This window comes from Lepisosteus platostomus, chromosome 4, assembly GCF_059453375.1.
Source record: "Lepisosteus platostomus isolate fLepPlt1 chromosome 4, fLepPlt1.hap1, whole genome shotgun sequence".
Taxonomy (NCBI): domain Eukaryota; kingdom Metazoa; phylum Chordata; class Actinopteri; order Semionotiformes; family Lepisosteidae; genus Lepisosteus; species Lepisosteus platostomus.
Genome location: NC_142614.1, coordinates 72,159,289 through 72,185,158, shown reverse-complemented (window position 1 = coordinate 72,185,158; position 25,870 = coordinate 72,159,289). Strand labels below are relative to the sequence as shown.

The 25,870-nt window shown below is 39.1% G+C and overlaps 2 protein-coding genes and 1 long non-coding RNA gene across 9 annotated transcripts in view; 1 reads left to right on the top strand and 2 right to left on the bottom strand.

Annotated features, from left to right (window-relative positions):
- Window positions 1–5,899, bottom strand: part of vcanb (versican b) — a 67,561-nt gene extending 61,662 nt beyond the window's left edge. Inside the window, exons 1-4 of one of the 2 annotated variants that reach the window (XM_088630637.1) lie at window positions 4,190–4,265; window positions 3,414–3,477; window positions 2,349–2,508; window positions 533–609 (exon numbers count right to left, since the gene is read on the bottom strand). In XM_088630637.1, the coding sequence (XP_088486763.1) occupies window positions 533–602 (70 nt within the window). In that variant the 5' untranslated portion in view covers window positions 603–609; window positions 2,349–2,508; window positions 3,414–3,477; window positions 4,190–4,265. Of the gene's footprint in view, window positions 1–532; window positions 610–2,348; window positions 2,509–3,413; window positions 3,478–4,189 lie in introns of both variants that reach the window. The other variant, XM_088630638.1, reaches the window with a different exon arrangement.
- LOC148673793 (uncharacterized) lies at window positions 3,530–10,198 on the top strand. 2 transcript variants are annotated; one of them, XR_015936112.1, is made up of 4 exons: window positions 3,530–3,619; window positions 3,714–3,857; window positions 4,250–4,303; window positions 7,442–10,198. It is a non-coding gene; the product is annotated as an uncharacterized LOC148673793 (long non-coding RNA). The 2 variants fall into 2 exon arrangements; XR_015936111.1 differs by lacking the exon at window positions 3,530–3,619 and having other exon boundaries at window positions 3,638–3,857.
- Window positions 10,199–11,186: 988 nt separating this feature from the next.
- Window positions 11,187–25,870, bottom strand: part of xrcc4 (X-ray repair complementing 4) — a 156,440-nt gene continuing 141,756 nt past the window's right edge. For all 5 annotated transcript variants that reach the window (XM_088630633.1, XM_088630631.1, XM_088630630.1 and 2 more), the window contains one exon: window positions 11,187–12,319. In XM_088630633.1, coding sequence (XP_088486759.1) covers window positions 12,211–12,319 — 109 coding nt within the window. In that variant the 3' untranslated portion in view covers window positions 11,187–12,210. The remainder of the gene's footprint in view (window positions 12,320–25,870) is intronic.

Genomic DNA, 25,870 nt, shown 5'->3' with positions numbered 1-25,870 from the left:
AAACGAGTATTCACACATAACCTCTGTGTATCATTTTATATGTTATAAAAATCAGTATTTAGTTGCACCTGAGGGGCATTAATAATGACGATTAGTATATTGGCCATTTGGTATAAGAGCCTAATATAGAAAGCCCAGATTATATGATGTGCTTGTCCTCGGGTAATGCTTCAAGAGTGCGCTTTTAGAGGATTCTTCCTAGCAAGACAATTCAGTCCTTTAGGCATTGGGGTGAAGATATTGCTAGCTGTACTAGAGAGCTTTGTTTTATCACAGGCCCTGCCTGCCTTCACCCACAGCCTTACAATGTCCACAGATGTTTAAGAAGCTTGTTTATAGGATATAGGATAATCACAGCTGATCATGGGCACAAATGCAATTTAAGTGTGAATGAGCACAATAGCACAGATTTGAAAAGTGCCTGATGGCTCAACTTCACCCACCACTGCCAGCACGTGTATTTAAAACTTAGGTACTGTACGTTAGGTAAGCAAACACTGACAAGACTCTGACTATGGGAGAAGATTCTTACCTTGAAGTGCTGCAGCAGACAAAGGAAGCATGCAGCATAACCATAAAATATGTTTTATATTTAATAGCATCTTTGATCTGAAAAGATAAAAAAAACTGTTAATCTGTGGGTAACCAGTGTTTAAAATGGACATTCTCATGCACAATAAGGTACTGTGTAATACAAGGACCGACTGTATGAATAAATAAATTGCAGTTGTTCTCCAAAGCAGTACAATACAGAACAATATGTAACACAGTATTAACATTTCCCAGATAGAGCTGAGTTTTCAGCGAAGTGCTTTACTTATGACTGTACATAAAAAGCCTTGGTTACACCATGTCATTAACCAATAAGAATAACAGATTTCATTAGTTTTTTTTTAATGTCCCTGTCATTTCCTTATCTGGCAGTGGAGCTTTACTTGGTCATCATCTGGTGGTCTTGAGCAATTTGTCAGCCCAAGTATTTCCTCTAAGTGGGTGGTGAAATAAAAAAAAAACAATTGATGTACCACCAGGAGGTCAGTGCAAAGATTTGTGGGGTGCAGGGACAATGTACACCCCCTCCAGGCTTCACATGTGCTGTGGTTAGTGACAAGGAGACCCTCAAATCATTCAGTTTTGCTTCAGTATCAATCCTCCCTTTTTTGCAATAAATCTGTGGGAGTTCTGATGAAAAAGGCTCCTTCCCATCAATCACATTTCTTCCCAACAATCTTTGCCTAGATCAGATTTCTCTTTGCTTTTCCAAGATAAACCATGAAGGTGTGTTACAACTGTCAGCAGTAGTTTTCATTCGTCTCATTTCATGTCTTAATTATAATTCTCCAACACCTACAAATGTGTATACCAGAAGGCAGAAGAATGACTTAGAAACAATTAGGAAGTCTTAACTGCTCCGAGCTGCTCAACTCACCTAAACAATTACCATGGGTTTCTTTAGATACAAAAAGGCATAATTTGTATTTTTTTATTCGTTTTTACAGTTTTGTGGCTTTTACAATTCCGTACTATCTACGTGTCCCGGGATAAGTGCTTTATTCAGATTTTTTTTTCAAAAGAGTTCTCACACTTTTGATTCGCAGGCAGTGATATGGAGCGATTAGCTTCATGTGGTTCTTATTTTTTCTGCACGTAAGGATTGAGTTTAAAGACAAGGAATGCGAACAGCGAAATACGTCTATGGTTTCTATAAGCATGTTACATTATTCTGACACATGCACATTATTGCCAGCCATTAATCATGTTCTCACGCTCAACCTAAAACCTCAACTGGCATACACACTGCGATTGACCCTGAGACTAAATCCACGTTTCTTCCCTGTCTTGCAGATGTCTTCTGTTAAAAGTCGCGCAGCATGCTCGTCTTATCGCTGGCGATAGATAATATACAGCACCTCAACGTGAGTGCAGCACGAATTGTTGGGTTAGTCCATCCTGACATGTTACCTGTCCTGTCATCAAAACTCAGCTTTTTGTACATAATTCACGTCAGTTAGTTAAACTTATGGTCGTTTTTAATCTTGACGATATCTTGGTGCTTAAATAAACTTTATTTGGAGACTACAGAACTCTACAGAAGGGTAGTTCATGGAAATATATCCTGTTCTTTTAATACAGCGTGGATTGGTGGAGCCTCCGACTTAAAAAGGGAGAGTAGAGTTTAGCCAGATACCGGTTACAGAAGACGTGTTTTATATCGTTAAACCTAAATCAAGGAAATTCATATGGCAGTTCTGTTCAACAAAAGGTCAAACCAACGAGGAGGAAACGCCTCTCAACAAGCTGACAGTTTCTCTGCGACGTCAGACCCCGACCGATCTGTAATCACTGACCTGAAATCCGACCCAATGTGAAGACTTCAGAATTTAGCAGGGCGCGGATCTTAATGTCAAGCTAATTTCCACGCCTGTCTTCGTAATGTTTTTCTTATCCTTCTCCCGGATCCCACTGAAAAGTCCAGTTGATTTCAGTTAATGTCGAAAATCCGTGAACCTAGAATGAATACAGAGCTTGATTTGATTTAATCACAGCGTAGCCTGAACACTATGAAATACAGCAAGTGCTCCACAGTTCACACGTTATTTTTACGTAAATCTTTGTATCAGAATCCGAAAAGCAAGGAAAATGCAGTAGATTTTGAAGGAAAACAAAGAATGGGGAACTAATCATCTTGAACATGATCAATAAATATGTTTCAAAAGTTCATTTCATATTTCTAAATATTTGAAAATGATTAATTGCTATTCGAAACTTTACCTGATGTCACCGCTAGAGGGTCAAATCTACGGTTGACTCAGTACAGAACAGCTTTCGAATTCCTCGGCAGTACTACATTATAGTCCAACACACAACCCCGTGGATAAATTGCTCTCCCTTATACAATTTGTCAAAGTTGTGTCTCATCTTTAATAAGGAGGGGGTGGTGGTGGTTACAGTATCCTTTGAGTATTGTCTTCGAGGTTTTTTAAACTGTGTGTAATCCTTCACGCACCTGATCAAAGTTTTCACTGATCTGTTTTTGCTTGCTCTTATACATTTTGTTTGACAAAATCTTAGAGCATGTAGTTTTTCAAACACAGTTTACCTTTTTTCCTATTGAACTTTTAATGCACATTTCAGCGCCACGCCGAGTGTATTTTATGATGATGTGCATGAATTTTTCGTTTTAAAAATATGCTTCGATTCAGTGGTAAAAAAATGACAGTTCTGATGCGTACAACACGATTCTAACATCTGGTCTGGAATCAGTTTTGAGCGTGAAATAATTGTTCCTTTTTTTTCGATCTTAAGAGTCACGCCCAATGATGAATAATATAGAATCACCATACAAGCATTGCTCCACAGCTGTATAATTGGTTTCAGGTTTTTACATTAGCCGCTCTTGGCTAAATACTGACCGGCTTGGGAGGTTATGAGGAGCAGCTGTGACACTGACTGGTGTTCTTCCACGCTGAGATTTGTCTTCAACGAGAGAAGATCAAGAGATTAGTTCTCTGTAACGCCGTTAACACCAGGAAAGATATAGAATTTCAAAAATGAAATTACCAAACAAAATAACATAAAAAAAATCAACGGGGTAAACCTTCAGTGAATATCCTTTCGAGTAGGTGGCTTGATTTGCCTTAAATACAATAGTGGACTAAGACACAATTTTTGCCTTGACCCCCGACTAAAAGATCGGATTTATCCCTTCACAGAAACGGGAGGGGTGTTGCTCCAACGATTAGGTGACGAAATCATCATGAACACTGGAACTGAAACTTTCGCTTTCTCTCGCATCCCTCTCCTTACAGAATAGCCTGTTCCTCCGGTTTCATCCAGCGATTTCACGGGCAGCTGAGGTAAGTGCGGTAGGTTGGGATGCTTTCTAGGAATAACTGTTCACAGCGATTCACCTTAAAATGCTTGAAAAGTATCAAATACATCGTTGCGGCGTTTTTATAACGGGACCATGCACGACACTTTTCAAACCAGTTCATTTAGGTAATTTTTTAAAATTATTTTTGTCGATCATTCTTCTAAATATATATTTTTTACTTGAAATTCCACACCTTTGCTATGTACATCCCAACAACAACAACAACAACAACAACAACAACAACAACAACAACAATAATAATAATAATAATAATAATAATAATAATAATAATAATAATAATAATAATAATAATACCTCAATAGTCTTGTAACTCCAGAAATCAAATCAATTTTCAAATTATATCCTTAATTCCAGTGTGGTCCAGTGTGAAGCTGCATGAAGAAGCCCCAGGACGGTTCTCCCTTCCAGGTGATTGAAGACGCTTTCTCGCAGTGCCTGCTCCTGTTATCTCCTTCGACAGCCCCGCGGCGAAGGGTCCGATTCCAGTTTGTAGCCTGTTCTGATCCGGGGTGAAAGAACCACGGAGCCAGGCGGCCGCAAGTTCAAATTCTACTTTTTACTCCCACTATTTCGTCATTGAGAGAGGAGGAGCTCACCCCCCCCCCCCCCAACTTAAAAATGAGCGGATACCCAAAAAAAATGACCAATAATTACACCTCATCGATGGTACCAATCTCGAAATGTAAAGAGGTTTAGCTTTTTTGCATTGTGTTGGGGACTTTTACACAATTGAAACAGTCACCGGTCTTTATAAATACTTGTTAAAAACGCTATTTTAATTGAGATATTCTGTAATTCACTTAGAATTAAAAAGTACTCTGCCCAGAAACTGATCCCTAAGTACTACAGTATATCAATACGTAAAAAGAAATCCATATTCACGAATATCTCTGTTGTCTCCGAGCACAAAACCCCGATTTTCCTCGGGACACAAAGAGAAGAAGAAAGGGGCTGCAGATACAACGAGCCCCTCCGCTGTATCTTTGAGAGCGGCGAACAATGCACGTTCTTCAGTGCACCTACTGTAGGTGTGGACCTCACCCAGAGCGGCTCATCCGTCTTGTGCAGAGTGACGGACCGAGAGAAAGCGGGCAGGGGAATTAGAAAAGCATGCCCCCCACGCACGGAGCCTAATTGTGTTCAATACACCGAGACTTCAGACTCGTTGTCTAAAAACACTACTTGTACTGTAAGTGTAAAGATGCGGATTTAATGTGAGATGGTCTAAACGCCACAGCAGTGTGCGGAGCGTCTCGTTTTCTAGTCCGTTTAATTTCGAAAACCCGTCTTGTTCACAGCTTGGGTATTAAGAAATAAGGGTGCGGATGTACCTGCACGCTTGTTCTTAAGGTACAACCCGTTTCTTCTGTCAGACTCTGCAAGATGTTAGAACAATGAAGTTCCCCGCATAAAACACCACCCAAGCCACGTGGACGAATTATCACACCAAATCTCAGGTTATTTCTGGGGGGTTTTAATGAGGACAAGCTCGTGGTAAAATTAATTTCAGGTCAGGATTAGCTTTACAGTGCCCAGGTGTTATCATCGCCAAGACTGTGGCTTCGCTTCTTGTAGAGAATAAATTAAAACCCTTTAAAAGTGTGTATTTCTGAGTCTCGGGATTTGTGTGCTTCTGTATTCCCGCAGCATCTTGACACAGCGCCCGATGGAAAATTGTCTGTTTCGGTAGAGTCCACACGGGGGAGAGACTGGACTGCAGTTAGTGAGAAGCGCGGTAGCGGCAGCAGGATCAGTGAATTCAGCAGCTGGGCGAGAGATGCGTTCTTTAGGAGGGTGATTTCTGTGCCTCGCTCCTGAAACGATCTTAAACCATCCCAACATGGACGCGAGGGCTACAAAATATCCTCGTTATATAGGCTACCAGGGATGAAATGGCCAAATTAGCAGACTACATCTTACAGCGTTTTGACTATTTTAATCATGCGGTACCCCAAACATTCCCCACTAGGCAATTAACATTCACAAAGTCGATGTATAGTCAAGTATATGAGTGTTATACATAGATGAAACATTAGTTTAATCTCAAAAATAGAACAGTTATATAAAAATAGCTTTATACTGCACGATCAATTTGCGCCATTAAAAAATCTAGATTATAAGGTCTATATACTGTACACTATGGTTTCATTGTTTAAAAACAACAATACTACAGCTTCATTTATGGGCCGCTTAGGAAGAGCTCAAGGCGCCGTGCAAACTCGAACAAATAAATCACGTTAAGAAGTGAAAAAGAAGTCAACAACTTCAGACCGAGTGCAACCAAGATTATACACTAAACAAAAAAACGCCCTAGGAAAGCAAAAAATATATTCTAAATAATACCATGAGCAGAAGAAGCTCTGAATTTCACAGACAGCCAGTGCGAGTTACAGAGTGTGGGAGTTATGTACCATATAGTTTAAGACGACCAATTCTGGTCATACTGAAGCCTGTTTAGTGCCTTAGATACCGCACCTAATGGCGCATCACTTAGTAGTCTACGATTGATTAAACAAAGGTACGTACTGTATCAATATTTCAGTACCAGCCAGGCAGAACAAAAAGCTAGAGAGGCAAATAAACCAGTGGTTTGTTCTGAACAAATGTGCTGTCTTGTCTTCTTTTCATATTGTGAAAGACGTCCGGAAAGCAATGGGTTTTCCTGTATTGCTGCTATGCTGTGGTTTTCCAGCCTTCGCAAACGCTGTGACAAGACAGAGATCGCGCATGAAGCTGTCCGCTTACCAATCAATGAATAATCCTCCCCCAGATCATGTGGAGAATAAAACACAATTTCCTTAATCTCTAGGAAGATGAAAATGATGGCGACGAAACTGGACTGTTTTGCAGTAGAAATGAATGTGAAGTTTGGGGGGAATGGTTGATATGAATTGATCTTTGTAGTTCTACTGTAGAACCCTATGACCGTCGAAAAGTTCCAAAATACCTATTTATAAATTAAAAATAAATGCGAGGGTTATTAATAAAAACAATACATGTTCGATACTTTGGGAAATAATATTATCTGGGATGTGTTTGATGAAACGGACTGTGCACGCCGAAGCAGAATCTCGGTAATGGTTAGAGACCAGTTATTATAACATGGATATTTTCTTTGTTGCAAGCTTATACATTTAATATTCTATCCAAGATAAGGTCTTCATGTTATAGTAGGAATGTGTACCATCTCTAACATTATGTTACTGGTACAACTACAACTATGAATAACAATAGTAACCTTACTTGTGCCGGTAATTGTACACTGAATCTGGATTTAAGAATCCTATGGTGGAATTAAAAACTCGGGCAGTTTATGAAGTTCCTAATATTAAACACGTTCATTTCAAATCATCTTATCAGTCTGACAAGAAAAAAAATCATATCTAGTGCCTAAATGTCTTCATACATAAGAAATTGATAAGTGCATTTTTATTTTTAAATAGCCTTTGTGTGCCTGTTATAATGCCCTGAGAGGCTATTAAAGACTGTGGGTCTTCAGCAGTTATTGTCATATTATTAGTACTTTCTTCCTTGTTTTCCTGACAGCTCATCAGACGTCATGCAGTAATGGAAGGATTTACTGCAGCTCCGCTGTGACTTGAGACGATTTTCTCTGCCTGGCCTCTTCACCCTTGAGTTGGAGTGTTTCCTTGGCTGAAGGGAAGAACGAAGTCGTAGCCCCTGATTGCGATTTGAGTCCACACCTGATGGCAATACAGACTCCCCTCTTGCCCGTTTCAGAAAATCCCCGCCTCTTCCGTAGAAATTCCCCGGGGTGCGATGATACCAGCTCGGGGTCTCCGTGGTGTTAGTGACACATGTGCTGCTGTCCAGGCTACTGCCAGTGTCAGATCCAATCCAGTGCCCTCTGAAAATACCCCCCTTCAAAATGCGCGCACGCCGTTACCTCAGGGACGCGTGGTTTTTCCTCGTTCTTCACATATACAATGATGGTAATAAGCTATACAGTATGTAATACACATGGAGAAAAGGTGTACTGTACGTCGCCTTTGTGAGTTTTCTTTCGGGTTGTCTTGTGTAAGGATAACTTACTGGACGTTGTCAATCTCGGGGTGGCAGTGATTTTTTTTATACCATTGCTCTCTCATCCCTGGCAAGCACTTTAAATACACAGAGAAACCGATATAGCATAAACCTTTCGGTCCGTATCGTCATAAGCAGATGCACAGGCACGCACGCAGGAGCTGCCTGTAAGTATCCCGGGAAGGTGTGAATCGCGTGGGCGCGTTATGGAAGTGTGTGTGTGTGTGTGGGGGGGGGTGCAGATTTCCAGGGGATAGTGAATGGGATATGACAGCAGGATTTGATCGTGGGCGCTCGCCGTCTCCGAGCGCGGACTGTGTCTCGGTCAAGACAGCAGGCGACTCGGCTCTGTCAGAAAAAAATGATTCCTCTGGATTCTGCAGTTTCGGAGTTTTAAACTGTCTAGAGTTCGGGGGGGGGTGATGCCACTTCTGTAACTGACTCCTTACAGGAACCCTGGGTCTCAAACGAGTGTCCAATGACCTTTGTATTAACCAGGTTATCTTTATTAGGTGCGCACCTTACTGAGAGACACGCTGAAGAAGTGTCATGTGACATTCACATGGTTTTACCTCACAGCTCATTTGTCACCTACCCTGGATGCTGTATGTTTTTGCTTTCTTCCCCTTTTCACTATGAGTTTCTTATTATTTAACCACCCCTGACCTTTGGGAAGAATGTTAACTTTTATAAAAGTTAGTTACATGCATGGCAGGTAAAGGACTTGAATGCATCGCTTTAGGATGATTAAAATGAAACTGCTTGATTTGTTCCTATTGTTGCGCCAGCGTCTCCCATTAATATTGTTTTCTGCGACACGGGTGGGCGCTTTAAAACATTTAACAGATCCTTCCAGACTTTGTGTGTGTTAAGGTGGGAAGCCAGGTAATTACAGTAGAACAGCAATCTTAACTTATTTGGAATGAAAATGGACAAAAGAGATTTAAACGTTTTTTTTTTTCATTTGGCAGAAAGCAAATGAAACACTAAAAATGGGGATGACCTGTCAACATTGAGGAACCATTCAGAAGCCTGGTAATTCCATTTTATTTCAGTGAAATCTTATATTAAACCAGGGAGGAATCTGAAACTAACACAGTGTTTACTAGAGATATTATCTTAGGATGCTTAGCACCTTGTTTGCTTTCTTGTTGGTTCCAATTACTGAGCTCCAATCTAAGACATTCACACAAAATCTTGTATAAGTATGACGAAAGAAATTGTGCTTCATTACAGTTAATCACTGCATCACTTCTCAACCTAAAAAATCAGTTTATTACTGATATAATAAGAACATATTATAATGATATAACATGACAACTGTATTGGCCACATCCAATTTCTTGTATCAGGGGCCCAACAGATTAGAATTCCTCTGCACGGGATACAAACCGGCAACCTTCTAGGCACAGGCACAGATCCTTAGCTACAGAGACATCGCACCACCCATAACAAAACAAAAAATAGTCACATTAGTATGTGTGCTTCATCTTGCAGGTTTGCTGAACATGTTGTAAGAACATGTAAGATATTCCCAAACACATTTGTATACATGCCTCAAGTGACAACAGTGAAAGCAACTATGAAGCATACAAATTAGACTTAACAATTATGGTTTTAGCTATTTGCCATGAATAAAGTGTGGAATCTGATGCCTTCAAAATCCTGTATGCTAAACTAAAGCAGGAGATATATCCGAGTATACCTCCTCTTTGTAGACAACGCGATAAGGTGATTTATGTGAACACAGGGATTTTTAATTCCACTTTTATTACCCTTCCAGGCTGTGAATGGTGGCTGACAAGTCTATCGGATTAAAGAGATCAAAAGAGATTGTGAGTCCGTGTCTTGGTGATCAGTTAACACAGTTTGAGTACTATATTAGCCCTGCCTGTAGTAGAGTCTTGGCTTATTGTATTTGCAACAGGGAACTGACAGGCACCTCAAAGAACTGTCACCCTGAGAGTCCATTCAGTTACTGATATAAATTGACTTAACCTACACCTAGAAACACCCAACTATGAAAAAACACACCGGAGCCATATGGTACATAGGCAATACTTTCCATGAAACTCATACTGTATATTAGCTGGACACTTACTGTTTATCTAGCTTGGGTTTCTATTTTTCCACTAAGAGCCAAGCCTTCCTTCAGGTATTAAATCAGATTTACCATTTGCTGCCAGTGTAGTGAACTGTGATCTAGAAGCATTCCTGCAGAATTTTCTGGAAAGTAATAAAGGAATAATTTATTCCCTACACTATGTGCTGAATTAATTTTTAAAGGCAATGAGCCTTTATTATAATATTGTAAAGGACATGTGAACTCTCTGAGTTGGCAAAGAACATCAGGACAATGGCAGCAAAGAACACAAAATGGACTAAATGTCAAACACTAATATGCATTAACATCACTGAGACTTAACTCCATGCCTCAGCCACCACCATTAATACAGTCAGAGTAAGCAATTTGATCTACAATAAAAAAGAACCCAACATTCTTAATCTTGAAAGCAGGTCCCATTGTGTAAGGTATTCAGAAGGATCATCATCAATGGTCATTTGTTTTATCACTGTGTCAGTAATCAGTAATCAGTGGATTAAAAATTAAGAAGATACCATCGGCACTGGCCTTCATTATTTCCCCTCACAATAAAAATCTTTGTTATTTATTAGTCTATAAACTTCAAACTGTCTACTACTGAATATGTTAAACTGAAATGAGTATTTTAAAACAGGTCAGAATTTCGCTACGGCTAAAAAAAACCTGATTTTATTTTTAAACCTAGGAACTAGAGCATGGTTCTCAAAACAGGACAGGATATTTTGCAAGACTCAAGTTTGTGCAAGAATGTGGGTGTGTGTGTGGCACATGCTAATGAAAGTCCTCAAGTTTGAATTATTCTTGGCGTCATACAGACCTGATTATGATATTATGTTCTTGTTCCTAACAGTTGTGTAAATTGTCATTAACAAAGCTACACCACATGTCTCTTTGGAGGGTGGAGCACTTCCAAGCAGTGTAATAATCCTGGTGAGATTATCTCAGGAAGTCTTAAATGTTACTTGAGCAAAGCTTCCAACAATTTAAAAAGAATTCCAATTGAGCTTTTACTTCTCTTCTTCGTCACAGTGCCTATTGTTACTTACCACGACTATATTCTTTTACAAGTTGCACTGGAATTATGAAATGGGCATTACCGAAGTCACACCAGCATCATGTTAAGCACCACGCTTACAATTAAAACATCTTTCTTCTGGGTTTATTTGCATCTTTATCAAAATTTATTTTCCAGCATGAAAACAATATAAAAGTTACAGTTCAATATATTTTCAGACACTCCATTTACTTTTTGGCATATATAAAATACTCTTACTGTAGGTGTTATTGTTTCTTATCTTGCTGCATTTTGTTCTAAAAAGTACACAGTAAAAGCAGGATTCCCTGCAGAGCAGTCCTGTACTGCTTTCTGTGCACAAAGTTTCAAAAACTGGAATCAAGGTACAGTGTGACACTCAAGTGCTTTCATTTCCCACAATCAGCTGTCAAAAATCTCATTTTTGCTGAATATTCTTTAGACTTCAAGAATTATTGCTGAAGTTCTAATACAAGAAGGAGAAATCAAACGATTTAATCAAACCTTTCAGTAGTTCTGTACAAAGTCAAAAGCCTCAGCTTGAATGGTGGAATTTAATATTCTTTTGAAACAAAAGAAAATATCTTTTCCTTTTGACAAATTCGGCACAATCCAGTTTTGTAAACGTTTTATCTTAACACAGCCTGTAATTAAAACAGTTCGTCTGTAATTACAAATCATTATCTAAAGCTAGTTTATTTTGCCGACAAACTTCACTGACATTAGCCCTACCATTTGTTTTGTTTTAAACAAAAGTAAAAATTAGAATAATTGAGTGTTAACAATTTCCTGGCTTAAAACTAAATTGTTGTGAATAATGCTCAAAGTAATCAGAACTAAATAAGCATGATACCATTTTAGTAAATGTTCTCTACCTACCCCTGAACACTAGCTTTCCTTGTCCTGGAGGAACACGTCTCGTCTATAGTTTTATATTAGAATGTCATGAGGATTTTGTTTTCATTTTTAGTCACTGTACTATTATTCCCAAATGAAGTATCAGCACTTATTATACTGCAGTCTAAATAGGAAGACATTAGACGTTGCAATTTTGGGATAATTTTCTATCATTTTGCACATGAAAGAAAAACAGAACTCTTTGGAAAGTTAATCTTGTGGTAGAAGACGTCCAGGCTAGATGTCATCGAAGAGATCTTCTGGTTCAGGGGCACTGCTGGCTGTGTTTGTAGACCCCTGTGGTGCTTCATTGCTGACGTCAGACGTCTTCGGTGCGAATTCCACTCTGTAAGAACACACAGGTGTCAGAGAGAAAGTGGGTCATTATGAACATGCATATGGGGGGCAGGCAAATTAAAGACACCAATTAGCCTGGAGGGCACGTCTTCGGACATGGGAGGAAACCAGAACACAAGCAGAAACCCGACCCGGGCATGGGGAAACCATGCAGACTCTCCCTGGAAGGCACTGATGGTCAGAGGTCTGAGGCACTGCAGGTAGCGGTTTAGGATGCAAACTTGTGCGAAGAATCGGAACTGGAAAAGGAAGTTTCCCATAAGCAGACGATCCCAGAACCATTTTGACTTCCAGATGATTTTAAAATTGAATTAATATGTCCACACCCTTGTAAGAAATGTCAGTAAGTAAGTCATATCTGTCTACTTACTTGGGTCACTATTGTCCCGCTTTTCTGCATAAGAACACGTGGACAATTTTCCAACTCCTGTCTCTGGTTGAGTGTTGAAACTTTGTGCTTAACAGCCCATGAATATAGCCTCTCATGGCTTTGAGAACAGATGGAAAGCACCTTTCATCCTCTAAGAGTAGTGCACTTATTTTTAGACACCTTTCCTCATTTTTTATTGTTCCTTTGCTGCAGCAGGGAAAAAACGGTTTTGTATCAGGTTGCTTCCATACCATTACTCTTTTCAATCTCTCTAACAGCCTTTGGAATAGATTTATTTGACTTACGCTGCATTGCACTTTTGCAGTTTTTTTGTTACACCTACAGTACAAAGTGCTTTTACTGGCATGTTTTACAATCAATCCTTTGATATATTCAGATAAGATAAGAAAATTTTATTAGCCATATACAATTTATCTTTTGGGTACCCCAACTTGCTCTCTATAAGACACACAGACAGGGAGAGAAGCTTGGGGTCAGAGCGCAGGGTCAGCCATTTATACAGCGCCCCTGGAGCAGCTGGGGTTAAGGGCCTTGCTCAGCGGCCCAACGAAGTAGAATTCCTTTGCTGGCCACGGGATACGAACCAGCAACCTTCCAGCCACAGGCCCAGATCCTTAGCCACAGAGCCACCAGTTTCAATACGTTTTCTGTATTTATGTTTGGGATTCATTTGCCTTGTTGCGCAAAAAATATTTTTTGAATTATGTTGTCCATTCTCTACCATTTCTATCTCCACTGTCCCACTGTTCTACTTTTCTGAAACTCTCACTTCTCCATAGTCTGATTTCCTGACAGTGTACACCATAGTTGTGGACTGTAAAAATGTGGTTATTAAACACACCTCAAAAGATGCAATGCTATGATAACAGCCCCATAATCGTTCTTTTGCCACTTTCTCGATCCTGTAAATTGGATTTGAAAGCAGGCACTGACACCTTCTGCTACTCATTGTGGGAGAAACTGAAAAGTCTCCCATTATAACGATCTCTTCTTCACCCAGCATATTCCTGACACCACTGAATAATGGATAATTTTACTGATTTTTCACTTACATTTTACTCCTGCATACCTAAATATTCTATCCTGTGATCTAATAGAAGATCTTCTTTTTGGTTGATACTTATGATTTGTGATGCAGTTCTGAATTTTCTCATTTCAATGATATATTCTTATTATACGCCAGTCTAGCACATGGCTATTTAAGGCACTGTACTAATACAGTGATATTGAATACTCCTCTTTGAACTCTAGCCCATCTAAGATCTGCTCTCTAAAGCTAAGCAAGGCCAGGTCTTGCCAGTAATGGAATGGGAGACTTCTGAGGAAAACCAGATTTTATCTGCAAGTGGTGTTAGTTGACCAGTAGGTGGCGCTCTTCTCTCTGGACCAGAATTTCCAAACCTGTGCCCCAGTATGATGACTGGGGAGACTGTTCTGTAAGATGTGCCCTGCTTCAGGTGGGATGTTAAAATGAGGTCTTGCCTACTTGGAAAAGGCACTGGTTGAAAGTGCTGGGGTGTTAACTCTGTTGTCATATCTGACTCCCACTCTTGGCTTTAAAAAATTGACTCCCTAAAGTTCCTTCTTAATTCAATTTCAACATTTCCGTACCTCATCTGTATATCTGTATGAAGAGGAGGCTGCACGACAGCGGTGGATGAAGTACTATATACTGTACGTAAAGTGTTTTAGGTTGGTAAGCCCCACAGAAATGTACAAAATTATTATAATTACCATTAGTTTCAGACTGTTTACATTACTGCTAAGCATGGATCATTCCATTCTTCATAACTGACTGTTCTTTGGCTTGTCTGGAGTTTTTTCTTTATATTAAGGATCTGAGCTTTGGCTCCATGTGCTAGTTAAGGCAGCACATGCCAGCCATAGACTTTTCTTTCAAGGTGGAGAGTGTAGTTTCTCCATTAATATCACTCTGAATCTGAATCAAATGCACTCCAGTCCACTCTGACAAGGGTTAAGAAGTAAAATAAGGAACCTCACCTTGGAAATCACAAAGGAGGATGTCAACATGGACAGAAACTGGGAACTGATTGCCAAGAAAGATGAAAAATTAAGTGAAAGGCGATACCCAGACAATAATGCCAAGATAGATAATAAAGTTGAGGATAAAGTCAAGGAAGACAAGACCCAAACTAGCAAAGATTATGGCACAAGTCTTTGTAAAAAGTTATGTTTAGAAAAGAAAATAAATAAAAATGTTACTTTTGTAGGGGAGAGATTTTCACAATGGAATTCAGTCTTCAAAGATAAACCAGACTTTTAGCAGGAAAGGGAACAAGGAGTTCTCAGAAGTAGATAAAACCACCTACAGTACTAGCAATAACACAAATAAGTGGACACCTTCAATACTGTAAGTGTGAGATTCCACTAAGAGCAGAATTCAATGATTTTGAGAAAGCATGACTGTATTTACAGCATCTGTTTTGGGTGCTGTGAAGAACAAAGTCAATAAAGCCATAAACTAATGAAAACAACACTATTTGTAATGCTACAGTATTGTCTATTAGGCTGCACAAGGGCTACTGTAAAAGCAGAATTGAAACACATGTCTGTCAAGGTGATATAATATCCTAGAACTAGTTTGCAACCACACTTCCATGAAACACAATCCATGGAATCTACTTAAATCACCTCTGGTTCATTAACAAACTCAAAACTCAAACTCAAACTGTGAAACGAGCATTAAAAGACTAAAGATTAAAGAGTATGAATATAAAACTTAAGAAAATGAAAGTGACATTCTTAATGTTCTAAATGTAAAATGAACAATGCCTTGGTATCATTCAGTGCATTGGTCTAAATAAATGAACTTTCTTGTGCCAAAGTTTTAACATACAGTTAATATAAGCCAACATTTTCTATAATCCATAGTAAAGGTTGGCTATCAACAGGAATAAATTAAAAACCATCTTTAATAGCAGAACATACTGTGGTTTTGTAGGCCTTTTGAAAGAGGACAGGGAGAATAAAAGGGACTTTATCATCCACTTTTCCTGTGGAATTCAAGATGCACAGCGTATCATATAACCTATTAAGGAAGCTAATGTCTGGTATTGCCCTAGTAGGCATACAATAAAAATTCACCAGAACTAATTTAAAAAAGAACAGATTCCTGTTGTATCTTCACTGCATGTGTGAGTCTATACTGAAAGGCATAGTGTATATTCCTGTTGCTACCATGTTTCAAGAGCTGATAGACAGTGCAATCGATTAATTGTAAAAGAGGGGGAGGGAACTGTTTAAAATCCTTCTGATGCAGTGAAAATTATTTTGAAATCCCTTTGCATATATATTGCATAAATACCTATTTTTCAATGCTAATGCTTTTTTTGAGTAGAGTCATGCCAAAAGGCAGTAGAAGTGGGCTTGCCAATAAGAAAATGGCCCAGAGGTATTTGGGTACTTTAGCTCTCCAATGTATGCTTTAAATATCAAGAAGAAATGCTACAATTTATACTTTTACTTAGATTTTACATTTTATAACTATGCAAGTTTAATGTAAACCTATGCCATGTAAAGCAGTTAAGGAATATGAGGATGATACAAAAATTTCAAAACACCTGGAGAATTATTTAATTACTCTGGAGCAGCATAATCATTTTCCTCTAATAAAAATTAATCTTATACAGTATAGCATAGGCTACGTAAGCAAAAGAAAGACTGACAATGTCAAAAGGATGTTCTAGAATTCAACTTTTTTGTTCAGTGGCTCCTCATTCCATATTTTGAACTAAAAAATGGATGATTGCAATAAAGTCCTTCACTGCAATGAATCACTGAGCAGCAATCTCAGAAGGCATTGCTTTGGTGCCAGTGCTACAGGAAAAAGATTGCTGGGAAACCAGTTTTAGATGAGGCACATTAACAGATATATAGGCTGCTGAGCTATTTCTTGGATTATCACACTGAGAAAAAGTTAAGGTTAGATTTAGATTAAAAATCTTCAAGGAGTAATAAAACACTAAATCTTAGTGCGGTGGGTCCAACAAGAAGGTCTCTATGAAAACAAATCCTCCCTACTTCTCTCAATGGTTTCAAAAAGGTGTGAACCTCTGTATTTTCTATCTTCTGTGATCTCCAAATACCCCCTGTTTATTTGTAAATGAATATCCTTAAATGCCCTCACAGAGGGCAAGTCATCAACTGCTGCACTGCAGTGCACAAAGAGATAATCACAGAACTTGGCTTGTTGCAATGGATATTTTTGCTTTGGTGCACACGATAAATGGTGATGCTTATAATTTCCCAAGACTCTTCAAGAATGAGCTGAAAACCATCAATGTCACCAACATCCCCTGGTTCACCACAACACAGGAGTCCCTCTGCCCACAGATATTAAATCCAGATCTGTAAATCCTGCTATTTGCAAGGGCTTCCTTAGTATTATCAGAATAGCACCTTTTGTCTTCACCAGCCACAGGGCATGTACATTCAGAACGGCCTTCTTGACAGCCCACTGAATGCAGAGCCGTGCTTCAACAGCTGCAGGGAACATACAGAATATGGTTTTGCAAGCTTAAGGCAAACAGCGGATCGTCTAAACCTTTAAATGGATGTTTGGAGAAGTACTATATTATGCAAGACTGTGTTTCTTGTCCACATTGATTTAGAAGTTAGATTTTAAATAGAGTTAACATGATTTTATTGTTATTCACTAAAACCATAGTTACAGCACCAGACCACCCACACCAGATCTCTGCAGAGTTAAAACTAACAAGCCTCATTAGTCACTTTCGAGCAGATATTAACCATGCTCTCTTTGTTCATATTCAACAGACCAGGCCCAGGATTGTAAATTAATTCAACTATACATATATACAGTATAGTGTATATACAGTATATACACTTACAGTATATAAAAATAATAGTTTTAATTTAATTGTAGTAAATTTTATTTTTGCCACAAACCTACAGACTTCAGTGTTAAAACAGCTATCAAAAAGGCAGAATTCCATTCTTGTTCCATCTTCATAAAATCTTACTCCGTTTAAGGATGTGCTAAATAAAATAAAGACGATTATTATTTTAATCATATGGGATGAGTCAGCTACAGACTAAGACAGCAGAGGGTAAAGTCTATACTCTTCTAGCTCATCCTGATTTTGGTACAATTAGTACAATGGACTCAAGAGCATGACTCCCCTCTGGATGGGACGTCAGTACATTTCAGGGCCTAAGACAGTATTATATCCTTAATCCTTCCTCTGTCTCTTCAGCAGTGAGTCTCTGATACATATTATTAGTAGCTTATTTGTTTGTGTTTTCCTTTTCTGGCTTGTTTTAACACTCTTTTTTTTATTCTTCATGCCCCATGTGACTCACTCAATGTTTGCAAGCTGTATAGAGCTGAGTTTTTTCTGAATGGGTTTCAATATCTATATGGTGTCTATGCAGTAGCTAAAGCAGCCAGATAGGTTAGGCTGTCAATGGGCCATTTGCACCCCAGTAGTAATACTGGCAAGTCCTTGAAACTTTCAGCGGTTTTTCAGTAAGCTTGTTCTGTTCTTCTCAAGAATGCCTATTATTGCAAAAAAATAGAACACATAAAGACAATTTCCTTCCAAATACATGTGTGACAAACAATAATGCTGCTATTATATTTGTGTTTTTACATGTATTGAGAGATTATGATACCATGCAAGACATACTGAAATACATAATTAACCAAAACTGATGAAAACTGATTAAAAATAATCAGAACTACAGACCTTTAGTGGACTGCAGACTAATAATTAGTAAATAGTAAACATGAATTGCATGTGCATTAAAAGTATATGGAGTAGGAAGTATCAATATATTTTGTAACAAAATAGCACAACACTTTAAAGAGAGAAAACACAAGGTGCTTTAGGTGGGTAGCTGTGTCAGCATGCGTAGGCTACAAAGGAACAAGTAATAGGTTTATTCCATACTGAAAAAAAGAAGAAAGAGAACACAACGTTTCGGCCATGGAGCCTTCTTCATCTGAAGAAGGCTCCACAGCCGAAACGTTGTGTTCTCTTTCTTCTTTTTTTCAGCATGGAATAAACCTATTACAAGGTGCTTTATCTGTGTTCATATAATTAGTTTAGCAAAAATTCATATTCAAAGGTCTTACTTTTTCCTAAGCTATCCATTCCACCTGTTGCGTAAATGCCAACTGCCACAGTGTTCAACAGGGATCATTATACGAGCCGGGAGTTGATAGCTACTGTAGAAAGGCAGTTCAAGATGTACAGTAGAAAGCAACCTGGAGGACATCCATGGCTAAAGGAAAAACTGTGAGAAAACTAAAACACTGTTCAGTTTGTTTATCTTGCAGTAATGAAGGAAAAAAAGTCTGGGTTCCCATCTTTTGTCCAGCTGTTGTTTTGGACTCCTCTATTCACTTCAGATACAAAGACCCTTCCTTATGCCAGGTTGATCTTGTAAAGAATACAATGCCACCCATTCATTTCCCATTAATAAGTAAAAGAGTTGAATATACTGGTATTAAAAGAAAAACGAGACATTGGAGCTGCTTGTCAAGGCAGACATACAAAGGATGAGGGTATTCCTACACATCTGGGCTTTGCCAGGAGAAATCTGCTGTCAGTCATCTGACTGTTCACATGGAAACCAGCTGCTGTATAATAACCCTAGGTGTTATAAAGATGAATCACTGGACACTTAATTACATATCAGTGCATACGATTAACAGTCTTGCCACTAAGGTTAATTCCAGCTGGTTCTGTTCTTCTAAAGCACTTGACAAAAGTCTACAAAAAACTTCCTTTAATACTTTTACAAGGGGAGTTCATCTTCTGAGAAGCTGTAATTATCCTGTCCCCTTTCTTTTACATTAAAACTGAAAGGCATAATCAAAATAAACTTTAGAGGTTTGCAGCTTGGCATACATCCACTGATACCCAGCTTGTTTGGATGTTGCTCTTCCGTTCTCGTAAATCATTTTTTACAACCTTAGTAGCTATGAGTAAAGGTTTTGATTTACAAACGGCTTGATGAATTCATCTTTCTGCTTTCACTGGTACACATGTTCTACCAGGGTCCGAGTAGTGAGCTCCATCAGTGTGTGTTGGCTGCAAAGGAACAAGCAACTTCAAGTGACTCACACCTGAAGAAGGATCAACAGCAGGGTTTCCTCCTTCTTGATTTCAGCGTGGAATTAAATTGTACTCGTTGTTTCACTGTTTCACAAATATTTCCCTGTCTGCCAAATCTTAGTAATGGCCATTAAAGATCCCATGAAATTGTTCACAAGAGTAGGGGTGCTAACCCCAATGTCCATCAAGCAAAACTCTTTCCTCTAGACCAGGGGTTGGCAACCTTTCACAAGAGACGTGCCAAGAGTTAGCTCATGCACTTGTTTTTACAGATTTATGTACCATAGATACTTTTTTCAATGTCAGTTATATCCCTGTATACAGTCTGACTACCAATAAAATGTATTATTAAAATATAAGAATATCTAAAGTCAATACATTGATATGCATGTCTTACCATTTAGTGTGATCCTTCCTCTTGCTTTCCCTTGCTGCGTTCTCCAATCTCAGGCTCATAGCCTGACACTATAAGCAGCATGCAAGCCTCCAAGTGTTCAGTAGTTAACAAGCTACGTGAAGGACAAAGAACTGACTTCATGTGAGAAAATAACTGTTCACAGAGGTATCTTACACAAAGGTAAGAGGTACAGTATGTTGACCCAAATTTTGCGAGCAGTGAAAACACCACACCAACAGATCATGACAGAGATGCTCAGATCATGTTCAGTAGCCTCACATGTGTTTTGCAGATCCCGGGACTTGGAGTTCTGTAAGTTCTTGTATGTACACTCCAGACCCGGATTGTGCAATGTTTGAGAGTTCTTTGTCAGCGTCCTGAGCAAAACTGTCAAATTTTGCAAGAAATGCCCTCCACGTTTAGAAAAGACCCATTAACAGTTTGATCTGTACCCTACAGAAGAAGGTTGAGTTCATTCATGTGCCTGGTGATGTCAGCTAGAAATATTACTTTTGCAGCCCATTTTTCATTGTGCAGTTGGGGGTTGTCTTGACCTTTTTCCGACTAAAACATCTTGATTGGATCTTTGTTTTCTATACCTCTCTATGGCCCGCTTGAAAGACTCAGATTTGCCTGCCTCATCCCTGGAAGTGTTTCTCATGTTTTTTGTTTTGAAAAAAATGGCATTGGTCGCTTGATGTGCAACAAACAATGCTCTAACAGCCTAGAGCACAAACAGCATGGTCTGTATGCTGAACAAATCCATATTCATAATTTCACTGAAATTAGTGAACATCTAAGTTTGCCTTCTAAGCAACTGCTATTTTGTCCACAATGCTTGACTGTAATCTTAAGTGTGAAACATGTTATCAGTTGCACAGATTAAAAGCTTTCTTGTGAAAACAATAGGCAAGTTAATCTTTTTTTGTTCTGCAATAAGGAGCTACCATTGAATTGTCATAGAAAATCACAGAACAGTCATGCATAGTCTTTTATCTCGGTTTCTTTTTTGGCTTATTAGAATTTTATTACACGTGCCGCCTTCGTTGTCCTTTGCATGCCAATTATGGCAAGTGTGCCGTGCAGTATGTTGCCAACCCAACCCCTGCTCTAGCGTCTCAATGACGAACTATCGGGTAAGCTGGCAGGGAACACCGTGCTGGATGAGGCGCCATGTTTTGATTGAAACATGAAACTGAAGTTTAAATTCCATTCTTGACCTACCTAAAGCTCAGCCTTAATTCCATTGGTTAAGCAATACTTCAATGGTGGATGATATGTATAAAACTTATGTAAAAAACTATATGTAAAAAACTTTAAGATCCTTTAGAGATCAATAGTCTTACCTACACACAAGGAATAACTAAATCTGGCAACAGCAGTAAATGCTGGACTACCCACTGAGCTACAGCATGCGGTTAATGCTGTACAGCATATCAGAAATATCTAATTAAAGAGCCCTATTAAATCAACTGAGTCTGAACAGTGCGACTTTTCCAGTGTTCACCGGTGAAGCAATTTCTCACTCTTCCATCTGACCTGCTGTGCAGTGGGGCTGCTGGTCCAGAATAGCCACACTTCACTCAGGTGGGTGCTTACCTGCAGTGGGGGATGAAGTGGGTCTGATCCTATACAGTACGTATAAAGAGCTTTGGGATCCTTTGAGAGGAAAAGCACCTACACCCTTTAATTGCTTTGAAAAAGCTCTAAAAAAAACTAATTAATAAGACTACAACGGATTTTATTGAAACCAGCTGGTTCTTACTGCAAACACAGTGCAGACCTGGTGATCAGCATTTTTCATTATAGTAAGCACATGAGCTTTTTTTTTTGCTACAGCTGGCTTCCCAGTATAAAACAATAAACATTATTTTGTCAACATTTCAGATTAAAACACAAAACAGAGGTCCAAGGGATTTTATTGTTCATGTAAAAACTCTTGCTAGTTTAGTAAAATCCAATTTAATGAAGATTAATGTAAATATACCATAAGACATGACTGACTGGCTCCAATTTTCTGACTCCTTTCCACAAAATCAACTTACGTTTTCTGCAAACTAGTTTACATATCATACCTTCACAAACGTAGTTAAATTAAATTATATATCGGAAAATCTAATCTATAGATTAAATCTGCACAGCTTTTATTAATGTATCAATCATGTAAGCTATAAACATATTTTATCAACAACTTTTAGATTGGGGATCAGCTAAGGCTATGGAGAGCAACTTTTATATTCTGTTTAATTTTCTAATTATTGAACTGACCCATTATAACTGTGTTTGATTGGTCAATAGCTCTATTTGTCCCAATTATTACTGTTGCTAGGTGAGAGTCCAACATGTGGAACTGTTGCTTTACAGTAAGAGATGCACACACTATCCTGTTTTAAATCCTGAAGACCGAGTATCACTATTTATTCCTGCAAGACACAGTCTTTTTGTCACAAACCGCATTCCTACGACCACCTCTCACCGCCAGCACCGATGCCCTAATGGATCGATTGTCTTCCTCACGCTCTTCCCTGTTTATACCCTCTCGCTCCACTCAGTCCCCGCTCACTCGTGAGAAGTTCTCTTCGGCTTTCTCTGGTGCGCGCTACGACTCCTGACCTGATTTTCGGCTACCCGATCTTGTTTCCTCCTGCTTTGACTTCGCCTTGGTTCTTGTTTAGGATTTGGAATCACCCGACCTAGTTCTTTTGTTTCGACTACGACTTTTGCCTTTTGCTTCTCTAATTTGGATGCCAATCGGCTGCAAGCACCTCGGTATCCGCATAGGGTCTAACCTGGTGCTCCTAACGCCGTCGTTGACACCTTTTATTGCAAAACAATAAAAATATGACTATTTGTCCTCAGATATGAGTTTCTGAATGAGCACTTCACTTGCAAGAAAGGTGTTTAGAAACACACACTTCATATTGTACCAGAATGTAGTTCAAGAATACGAAACAGAATTCAAACTATATTTATTTAGCTTATTTAATTTAGGTAAACTAAGCAAGGAGAAAAACTTTTTTTTTATGCTTGTAATAAAAAAATAAAATAAACAGCGTATCTGATAATACTATTAACACTTTCCAGCTTACTGAAGGATGTCTGCAAAATGAGCTACAAAATGCAAATTATTCTTCTATTGCAAACTTCCTTGGAAAACTCATAAATCTGAAACCGAGACGGGGAAAAAATATTAGTGCTTTTAAAATATATGAGTCATATTTCAGCATCTGAAGGTTCTCAGTGGAATCCTAATAATGCTAGGCCTGACCACCACAACACACACTTGCCATGTTAACAACAGGCAAGCACAGAATTACACAATTATCTTTCCTGATAGGGTACTAATTTATTTAGCAGCAGCATTCCTCCTTTGAAGGTTGACCTTGTCAGAACTCAGCAAGGCTCAACCTAGTTATTAGTGGGATGGGAGACCTCCAAGGACAACCAGACTGCTGCTGCAAGTGGTGTAGATAGACCAGTAGGTGGCGCTCTTTTCTCTGGCCTGTGATGTCCAAACCAACACCCCACCATGCTGACAGGAGCACAGCTGCGCTGTAAGAGGCGCCAAGCTTTGGATGAAATGATAAAACTGAAACCTAATTCTGACTCTCTTTTGAATCCCAACCTTCACAAGTTACCCAGAAGGAGTGATATCCATTCCACTGAAACCTATTCAAGCTCAGTTTATCTGCTAATTCTCTCTTACTCAGAGTCGGGAGATAAAATAATGACCTATTTACTGTTGCATGCGGTGTGCATGTTATATTAAATGAAAACCATCCTTATGTATCACATAAAAGACTCAAATCTCGCAAAAATGGAGACTATTGTCATACTGTACATACATGTAATTCACAATGCTCTTTTGAAATGGTACTGTATTTTAGAATGATTACATTCTGCAAGAGCTCACCTAAAGAGCTGCAAAACTGTTATCTACTACTGTAGGTGTATTACAGTGAGAGAGAGGACAGCTATTTAGCTGAAAACTCCTGAACATGCAGAGTGAATTTGTAGAACTGAAAGGGCCATAATATAATGTCCAAAGTAAACTGTACCACCAACCTATACCAAGCATGTCAGACGAGTGAGTGTAGAGGGGTGGGAAGACAGAATCTGGATGTGTGAAAGTACACAAAGTCCCTATTTCTCCCCAGAGCTTACCTCCATGATCACGGTGCACAGATCTGCAATTACATTCCCACAGGGGATCCTCAACAGGACTCCACCAAAGCTGATCTTACCACACTGTTTATCCCAGTAATTTGACAGTGCAGGTTTATTAACACAGTTCACACCCTGCCAGCAGAAGACACACTTAAAAGGAACCCTTGGAAGAGAGAGGAGATTTGTGCTGGGTAATATCTGAGATAGTTATTTACATTGACAACATAATGAGCATGGCGCATAAAACAAAAGTGACTTACGTCTTTGAACGAAAGCCCACTAAGCTCCTATAGTAAAGCACTACAGAACTTCAAAGATAGGCAATATTATGATAAAGCTGGAAAACCCACTCATACCTGAGATTCAGTTGCCAACATACAGTACTGTACTGCTTGAATTTGATTCCCTGTGTTTATGTGTTTTCTGGAAAAAAGGATGAATAGTCTCTCTTAGAAAAGACGTGCAGAAACTTTCAAAGGATATTATTTGTTAAAAGGAATGCTGCCTTCCTTCATTGATCGTCAGTTCTCAGTCACATATTGTCCACTTGCATTTCATTCTTCGTAATATTATATGACAATTCACTTAGCATGCGGGATACAACATTAAAGAAAGGGTGGATAATAATGTCAGATTACTCAGACAAGAAGTTAGAATGGGTGTGCTGTTACCAGAAAAGAGACCTGTGACAGAGCCAGAAAGAAGATGTGTTCATGCTCTTTTCTCAGAGCCCCCTGTTCAAGGTTCAAGGGAGTGTCCCTTAGTTTGAGCGCAGCCCAGTTTTCACTGCCCTTCTGAGACACGCAGAGCACAACCACTGCTTCTTCAGGCTTTGTAGTTTCTGCACTTGTAAGGCTTCTTTCTGATTTGTAATAAACCAACTACATATACTGTAGCAACACTTCTTTCTGCTGTGTATGCTATATTTGGACTGACGCAATATTGACATACACTGCTCCAAGCCTGCTGAGATTCAGTCAAGCCTGCTCGGGGGCTCTTGATTATACAGAGCCGTTACTCCGCAAGAGAACCCTACTCTGTCGAGGTTTCAAAGGGGCGGCAACACCTTCTGTAGCAGGTTGCTGCACGCAAGAAAAGGTACAGATTCGTCACAAGAAGATAAGAAAGGTAATAAACCAGAGGAGGCTAGTGTGCTCGATAGTTAGTAGGTAATTTATCTGAGGATTTTATGTAGCTATTTCTTGGAAAGAATCCAGGGCCTTCAACAGCATGGCTGGGTAGCATGTCCCAGGCTCCCACAACCATTTCAGTAAAGAAATGACCCCTGCTTCCGGTTTTAAATCCACTTCCATGCAGTTTCTCTGGTTTGTGGTTCACTGTCCATTCTGAAGTCCAGTGGCTTGGTTTAGTGCCTTTGAAGATTGTCAATACTTGTATCAGGTCCCCTTTCAGTCTTCTCTGTTCATAGTCTAAAAAGATTCAGTTCCTTCAGCCTGTCAGAGTGGGACATTTTGTTCAGCC